This window comes from Triticum aestivum, chromosome 1A (genome assembly GCF_018294505.1).
Source record: "Triticum aestivum cultivar Chinese Spring chromosome 1A, IWGSC CS RefSeq v2.1, whole genome shotgun sequence".
In the NCBI taxonomy this organism is placed as follows: Eukaryota; Viridiplantae; Streptophyta; class Magnoliopsida; order Poales; family Poaceae; genus Triticum; species Triticum aestivum.
The window spans coordinates 398148589-398157762 of NC_057794.1; the positions used below are offsets into that span (position 1 = coordinate 398148589).

Here is a 9174-nt window from a genome sequence, read left to right on the forward strand (position 1 = left end):
GGGGGAGCCTAACATAGCTCTGCATGTGAAGGCTCTTTATCCTTTATCCATGCTACTTAGTGCTTGCCATCATGGGAGGGATCAATCTTGGTATATAGGTGCAAGTGCCACAACACACTTAGACACTTATCTTTGGAATTCCCCAAGCTAGTTGGCCTTGTGGTTTATTATTTTGAGCGCATCCATTTATTAAGATGAGCGGACAAGCAACATGATGAAACTTGTAAGTGGGATATTTATAGCTCAATCATGTACTTAAGTAATAGAAATATCAATAGATGGTAGTGAGATTTTGATTCGTAGAGGGGGAGGGGGCAAGGGCCCCCTGGCCCTAATGTAGCTCTGCCTGTGAGGGATATTTATATGCATGCTATTTAGTGTTTGCCATCATGTTACTTAAGTCATAATCTTAGTGAAGACACTCGAGATTGGGGGGAAGCCCCCTTGGCCCTAACATAGCTCCGCATGTGAGGGCTTTTTATTCATACTATGCGGGCCTTACTGCCATGGGACGATCAATCTTGATATGTAGGTGCAAGTGTCACAACAAACGCATTAGCTTAGACATTTATCTTTGGAATTCCCCAAGCTAGTTGGGCTTGTGGTTTATTATTTTGAGCGCATCCACTTATTAAGATGAGCAAACAAGCAACATGATCAAACTTGTAAATGGGAAGTAACAGAAATATTAATAGATGGTAGTGAGATTCTGATTCATAGAGGGGGAGGTGGACAAGGCCCCATGGCCCTAATGTAGCTCAGCCTGTGAGGGATATTTATCCATGCTACTTAGTGTTTGCCATCATGTTACTTAAGTCATAATCTTAGTGAAGACACCCGAGATCTCCCCGAAGGCATCTTTTGATGTTTGAAACCACCCTAGCTCCACATTTTTATGTGCATGTGTCAAAGCAAGGAGCCGAGATGTTCCTTGTTCCCCTAGAGTTTAATTTAGAAACATATCATATGAATGTCATGATGTTGTATGATGTTGTTTATTGTTTAAAATGGTTTCTCGTGTGTCTTCTTGTTGTTCTGGAATGGTGGGTAGTCCCTTGAATTTTGTAAGTCTTTTTTTAGAATCAAGAGTAATAAATTACTCAAGAGGGGGATTACACTCCGAGAGCATAAGACTTCGTAAACTATCCGGAACACCGGCAATGATTAGCATGTCTCCCAATTGTCTAGCCTTCGCTGCCAGCTCATGAGCAAGTCTATTGCATCCCCTCCCAGCAAAAGAGATTTTGTGGGTAACAAAACTAGAGAATACCACTTTGATATCCTGAATTACTCCATAGCAGGAAGACCGAATTTGACCTGTAGTTTTTAGGTGCTCAACCACTGATTTGCAGTCCATCTCCAACTCAACTGGTCCATTATACACTGCAGCCAACGCCTGAAGTCCTGTAAGAGTTGCTCGATATCCCGAGTTGTTTGCCTGCAGACAGGAAGACGTGACCGTTGTGATCCCTAGCAACGCCTCCCGCCCAACTCTGCCCACTGTCAGCCAGATAGGCCGCGTCCGAATTGATTTTAGCTGTTCCAAGTACAAGAGCTGTCCACTGCATGCATTTTTGGGCGGGAATGCTCGGCGCCTGGTCCAACAGGGACCACTGGTCCTTCCCATGCTCCCACAGATTTCTTTGAGCTGCTTTTAGACCACCCACGGTGAAAGTAACATACTCCCTCTTACCCGCAAAAAAAAAAGTAACATACTCCCTCCTTTCTGGTTTATAAGGCTCAATTCAAAAATCTCACCAACCAAGGTAGATGATGAATGGTGGAATATTTTTTGTAGTTTTCAAAAGCACATAATTAATGCTTTTGTTTTCCTCAAAAAAATATGTTTACCAATGCATTAATTGCAATGCATGCATGCATAAATTACATGCATTGGTCAATTTTCTCTTAATACTTGCATGCAATGATTTAATGCACATTGGAATATAAACATGTGATGGGAACAACCAAATTGAGCCTTATAAAATGAAAAAACTAAAATTTTGAGATAAGCCCTATAAACCGAAAAGAAAGGAGTAGGTGATAACATCACATATCTCTAGGCAAAACAAATGATGTGGCGAGTAATTAATGAGGAAAGAAAGGCATGTGATAACATATATAGCTAGTTACTGTAACATCACACATACCAAGACAAGATGAGTCTACACCCTAATAAATGAAGTGTTGCATGACATCATACATATGTTACTCCCCACTGTAGAGGTAGTAACATAGACTAGTAACATATGCATATTACTAGTCTAAATTACTATCCATTGTGAATAGTCTTAACGGATCATCCTTATAACACAGTAGGAAAAACACAGACTGCAATTAATTCTTTTACATTCCCATGCACGCAATCCTCATGCAGATGCCAACTCCGCAGCATAAGTATTCTCGCCCTCATTTTCTCTGTGACAGAACTAAGCAGCAGCCGCAACCAGTCCGGGCCAGTGTGTCGGAAAGAAGATTCAGGTGGCAACTCCCATTCCTTTCTCATGGCATCTCTCAGGGCTCTGCTCTTCGTGCAGTCAATTATAGCATGAAATTCGTCCTCCTCTCCGCAGCCACAAATATTACACGTAGAGTCCACTTCGACCGTCTGCACTTGTTCTTTGTTGTCGCCAACGTGTTAGTGACAACCCTCCACCCAAAGATTCTCACTTCAGGAGGGACACTAATCTTCCAAATGAGATCCCAAATGCTTCGGTCAAGCGCAACGCTAGACGAACTAGAAAGAGCTTGAGATACTTGGCCATGGATGGATGCCGCAAGTCTGTACACATTTTTGACACAGAAGATCCCATTCTTTTCATGATGCCATGCAATGCAATCTTCCGTATCCGAGCTTGGGATATGAATTTTGCAAATTTTATCTACGTCAAAATCATGGAAAATTTGCCTAATGAGCTCAACCTTCCATTCCTTTCTATCATGTCTCATTAGTTGGTTCATCCACTGTAGCCTTGAACGACGAATGAATGTGGATGTTTTTAGTCCTTCCTGTCGCGGGATCCATTGATCTCTCTGAATCTGAATACTCTTTCCATTCCCCACTCTCCATATTATTCCTTTCTTAAGTAGTTCCAAACAAGCCTCAATTCCTCTCCAGACCGGTGACGCATTCGACGGAAACACAGTATCAAGCAAGTGACCATGGGGATAATATTTAGACTTGAGTACTCTAGCACACAAGCTATCTGGCTTTTGAAGGAGTCTCAACTTTGTTTAGCAAGAAGGGCGATGTTGAAAAGATGCATATCTCTGAAGCCAATACCTCCTGCCCGCTTAGGACGGGTCATGCGCTCCCATGGGCACCGAAAAGATGCATATCTTAATTCTAATTAAGTCTTAATCTTAGTTACGAGAGAACTGAGACTCTTTCCGTCTATTACGTTTGCACGATCATCCCATGGGCACCAAACTATGCGATGTGTAGTGTTACATATTCAGTAATGTCCTTGAATAAGTCATCGCTGCCTCACTAGTGTATGTTTTCCGTGTTTGTGCTTCTTTCACGCACTGGTTACAGCTTATAAGACAACATGGTTGTGGTGCTCTTTTCACTCATTTGTTACATGACAACGGTTGTAGTATTTTGCATCTTCTAATTCAAAATAGATGGGCTAGGTGTTGCATGGGCTATTGATATTCGAGGAGGAGCCTTCATTTTTGTATTGTGTAGCCAATCTCTAATGAAGAGCATGCTGCTAAACATAAGGTCTATGCCAATTGCTTGCTGCCACGAGGAGTTAAGATCATCTCAGTCAGCAGTCGGGATATGACTTGTGTTTCGGTCATGGAGATACAGGAGTTTGGGGGGGTGTTACATTTCTGGATTAGCTGGCGGTAGCGTACTTTAATTGGAATTGCACCAGATAGGCACTCTTTATAACCATTTCTAGAGAACTTCAGACAAAAATAATGTAGGCAAACTTGATGCTCCATACCAATGCTTGGTGCATCTCAAGTTTGCCTACAAAAGTTGTACTAGCAAACCAAGTATTATGTAGGCAACCATAATGCCATCGTTAAAGAAATTCAGACAACATTATCCAGGCGAGCATTAAGTTTGCCTATGAAAAAATACGAGCTACATCAAAGTTTTCTAGGCAGGCCTAGTGCTCCACACCAATTTGGAGGGAATTGTTTTACAAAAATGCTTAAAAACCGCTGTCAGGTTTTTGAGCATGGCAAATTACATGTCATGGGCATGGCAATTTTCTTCAGCAACACGTAATTTGCCATAAAATGATCGACTTGCCATGGTTAAAAATCAGGCATCAAATTTGTAGCGCGGTCTTTGTTTAACATAGAACATCCGACTCTTCATCCGACCCTAAAAAAGAGAACATCCAACCTTTTTTTTTCTATGAACATCCGACCCTTATCGTAGCTTGCCATCTCTTGGTTAATCCCTCATGAATTCCCACTAACAAAACAAGTGAAAAAACATCTCTCAAAATCCCAAAAGTAATACCTATATTCAATTAAAGTACGCCCAGCACACTTGAGACTAACATAACAATTCTCATGTCTAATCTCACAACTCTCTCCTCTGAACTTCCCATTCTTTCTCCTAACTAAAAGTTGCCAAAACGAATGTTTTAGTGCTTCGCTTGCCTCTCTCTTTTCCTCATGGGCCTTGTTTAAACCTCATTCAAAGTGTGATGGGTGCGTTACACCGTGCAACTAAGGATTATCACTAACGCAGCAATTTTCCCTCCAAAAGAAAAAAAGAAAAAAAATACGCAGCAAATAATACTTGGTGGCATTCGCTTCTCGACTGCAACATGGCCAAGAGTGTGTGGGCGCTAAGGGATGATGATTCGTCGTTGCTGATCTATGGAGATGAGACACCAGATGTGCAGCGATGGCTATTTGAGCTGAGCGAGACTCTAAGCAGCAACAAGCTTATCGTGGTCCTTGTCACCCTTAGGCCATGTTCGGTTAATCCCCTCACCACAGGGATTGAAGGGGATTGGGGAGGTTTGAGGGAGATTTTGACTTGCAAGGGATTTAATCCCTTTCAAACCCCTCCAATCCATGCCTAACCGAACAAGGCCTTAGGGAATACTCCTATATGGTATGCTTGGTGGCAGGCGGGCGATCCAAGAGCATGAGTACCAAACTCACTTGCTCATAACAGGTAGTACATTGACGAAATCTCTAACCATGATTTTATGTGGGGACCAAGGCCGGTCGCACCGCCACGCAGTGATGGCTCCCCCCGTCGCATAGGAAGCTGAATGTCAATGGTGCGATGGCAAATACACTGAGCAAAGGTGTGGCTGGTGTTGTCTGCCGTGATGAGCACGGGATGGAAGGTTTCAAGGGGCATCAGCAGTGGCGTATAACGGAATCACTAATCCTGAAACCCTGGAGGCTCTTGCATGTCATGAAGCTATGTCTTTGGGCGAAGAGATGAGCCTTGGGAAGCTATACATCTCATCTGAATGTCTGAGGGTCGTCTGGGAACTCAAGTCTACAAGAAACTGGGAGGTCACTGCATGATATTTCATGAGATGAAGAAGCGGAGCATCTCATTTGGGTCCTGCAATTTCGGCCATGAACAGCTCAACAATGGCCAAGCTCGTAGATTAGCTAGGATGGCGTCCTCGCTTGACATGGGACGATATGTATGGCTAAATTTCCCCCTGAAAATCAATGTATCCCTGTAGACTTGGTAGTATGATGCAATAAAAACTGCGGTGTTCGTCAGATAAAAACATCACTAGCCCAGTTTAACCTACCCCCCAAAAAAAACCATTCCTAAACCATGGTTTAGCTATTTCCATACTCACCATCAACATGATGGAGGTTTCAGGTGGCAGCGACTGCATTAACCAAAATGCGGCAGAGGGGAGAGTGCCGGACTCGAAAGCATGTAATATTTACAAGGGAGGGGTTACTACTGAGTCACACGCCAGCCACTGATACCAGCTAGGGTGCGAGAAAACTACAGAAGCCTATCAACAGGTTGGTTCCTTGGAAGATGAAGCTGACCAGTAGGTGCTTGCTTGTAGCTGCCAGAACTCAAGAGGAACTTCATTCCCAATTATCGCCTTGCGCAGCGCTGGTAGTTCTAGAACCGTAAGGGGCTACGTGCACGATTCACTCGGGAAACCTGCAAAACAAAGTTAATTGTACCACATAATGTCCAAGGTTGGCGTATAGATAGTAAAATAAAAATCAGTCCATTGATGTTTTGGGTGAGAACTTACAATATGAGACTTCCATTCCACTTGGCGTCCCTCGTTTACACCAAACTGAGGTTGCCCCCTGACATGATGGAATATGTGAACAAGGACCGCAGCATCAAGAGCGGCATACTCTTTCTGTAGGAGGCATGCAGATCTCTGTATTAGCGGTGGCACTTTACATCCTTGATAAACAACGTAGAGCACATTTGACCTAGTTTGAGTCACGAATAAAAAACATGCAAGAAAAAAGGTGCCGAGTAGCTCATTTTTCCAGGAAATGTGGCTTATATAAAAAATTATCCTATTAGCCTTCAGATTCCACTAACTTGCAGTTAAAATGTACAAATTTTACCTGAACTAGCTACCCTTGAGTTGAGTGTATTCGGTGCTTTTCCTATTATTATTATTATTTTTTTTTCTCCATGTAAAAAGGGTAAAAATTGCAGCAAGGAAATGTAGTTATTCCCACTAATGCGGTTGACAAGAGAGAGATTAGTCAAATCTAGACAAGAGATCTAGGCCAGCTCATCCTAAACACATGCCGCAACTGACAAAACAAAGTAGGAAAGCTCTGAGGATTCTAAAACTTGATAATGTCCAAATTATTAGAAATCAATCATACAGATAAAGGGGGCACCAGCTCATAAGAATTAAGATCTTTACATGACTGCTTTAAAGAAACATGAGCAAAAAAAATAGTGGGCGAATAACAGACCTGATTCTGGCTCAGAGGTCGCTGCTCCCAGTCGCTATTCCGCCGTGTCTTGTTCAAACCAGCTCCTAATATTTTCTGGCAGTATTTTCGAATATATAAAGGGACATAGCTTGTCATAGGTTCTACGATAGAAAGATGAACAAATCAGCTGGATACCAGCTGAGTGTTGTAGATTTTTTAGATCATAAAATACCTTTGACAATCCAGAGAGACCGCCAGTAGTCTCTTTGAACAGCTTCTGGATATCAAGTAGCATTTCATAGGACTGGAAACATAACAATTCTCCATACGACTGTGACAGCTGATGCAGATCGCATTGCAGGTTATAGCCTATTGTTTGCAATGGGAAAAATGTTAGTTCTTTTCATGCACAAAAAGGAAACGTTCTTACAAGGAAAACAGGCATATGTTAGACAAGGGTAATTGATCATATTAACATAGTACCCAGCTTTAGTATGTTTGATGAACACATGATTCGCCTGAAGCAGCAGTCCAATGCTTTAGGATCATCTTCGTACAGCTTAATCAGATCAAAGATGAAAGCTTTCTTATCTGACGCAATTTGGATGATAGCAACCTGGTCATACAGATGAAACCTGTCAATGGAAGAACTAAAATATGCAGACAGATTAGAATGGGAATCTTCTTGCAGGGAAACTCAAAATATCACTGAAATTTAACAGTAACATAGTAGGCCCAAAAAACATTAGAAAATGATTAGGACCCCAGATGATCGCCTATGACATATTGTCACGACAGATGATGAAGTGAAAGCATGAGCCACTAAATTGATTAATGTGAAATAATTAGCCATTTTATTCAACCATACCTTTTTGAAGAGCACTAGGGGAGGGTTTTGAATTTCCGCATATACTACATCGCGATAAATTTGCATCGTAAGCTTACACTATATTAGGGAGAGCATGGTCATACTAGAACACCAAGCAAACATAGAGGCGGGCAACAATTTGAACTAAGGCATCACTTACCTTATTAGGTCTGCTGCCTTTCTCGTAATTAGGTTTCCATTCGCAATCCACACCAATAATTTTACAAGCTTCAATATAACTTGTTGCACTAAGTAATTCGTTGATCTCATCAACCCAGACAATCTCTTCTAAAATCAATTTCTTCAGCTCTAAGTAGTCAGACTGACACATGACTTCTTCTGGAACTGTGTCATAATAAATACACATCAAGAAGAGAAATGGAACTAGTGGAATAAAGTTAGTCCAGCATATGAAGTGTACTCTTTGTCTCTTTCTAAAACCAATATTCATATTTAGGTCGATAAATTAGGGTGAGGGGGTGATGCTACACAATGGGATACCATCAGAGTGCACTAAAAAAATTACACCCGGGAACATTCGATCAACTGAATTGAATGGCTCACTACTACCAGTTGACCAGAGTCACATGGTATTCGTATGCCATGATCCATGAGAAAGTATTATCCGAAACTAGGATGAATAAAATGCAGAGATTATATCGCCCTCCTTTCGGTAACTTGTATACTGTCTTTGCATCCACCCGGCAGCTTGCATTCACATTATCTTCAGGGTTGGTGATGCTGCCTCCTCATTTCTTTGTACAAGTGAAAATGCTAATTCTAAATATTTGTTGTTCTTTTATACAGCTCTTATAAGATAAACTAGTTAAGATGAATTGAATAATAAACTCACATGCCATATTTCTCAACCTACACAATCCAAAAATCAATAGTTTTTTATAAATTGCCCCTCAATTTGAAGATTATTGAATTGACCTTTAAATCTGTAGTTTTGCGGAAATGTGTACATTTTTTGCGAAATATACTCTTAATTGAATCATTGTACTGAGTAACTGAGTATTACATAATCCGAAGGAAATATGAACAGGGTATCTTTTAAACAGATAATTCAAGTGTAAAGGTGATTCTAAAATAGAAGCTAGGTGTTAAATACTATACAGAATAGATAGGTGTTAGCTTAATGTTGGATCGATAACATTATAGCTCTATAGAAGTAACCACTAAGAATATAGCTCTGTAGCGTAATGTTGGATCGATAACATCATAGGTGTGCTTACCCAAAGACTTGACATAACCTTCAAGAGAGTATCGTTCGCAAAGCTCGTCAACCTTCTCCATATAGCCAGCTTCCATAGCAAGATATACCTGTGCACAACATAACAATACAATCAATTCCTTTTATGATACGCAAAGGTTGCCAGCAAAAGATGTATTCCATTCCATCTAAAGTGTGTAGTTTC

At 41.2% G+C, this 9174-nt stretch overlaps 1 protein-coding gene across 2 annotated transcripts in view; it reads right to left on the reverse strand.

Moving 5' to 3' along the window:
- Positions 1-5775: 5775 nt before the first annotated feature.
- LOC123052909 (uncharacterized) overlaps positions 5776-9174 on the reverse strand; it is a 7093-nt gene continuing 3694 nt past the window's right edge. For both annotated transcript variants that reach the window (XM_044476275.1, XM_044476281.1), the window contains exons 5-11: positions 8992-9079; positions 7914-8098; positions 7369-7501; positions 7118-7254; positions 6925-6999; positions 6231-6344; positions 5776-6133 (exon numbers count right to left, since the gene is read on the reverse strand). In XM_044476275.1, the coding sequence (XP_044332210.1) occupies positions 6092-6133; positions 6231-6344; positions 6925-6999; positions 7118-7254; positions 7369-7501; positions 7914-8098; positions 8992-9079 (774 nt within the window). In that variant the 3' untranslated portion in view covers positions 5776-6091. The remainder of the gene's footprint in view (positions 6134-6230; positions 6345-6924; positions 7000-7117; positions 7255-7368; positions 7502-7913; positions 8099-8991; positions 9080-9174) is intronic.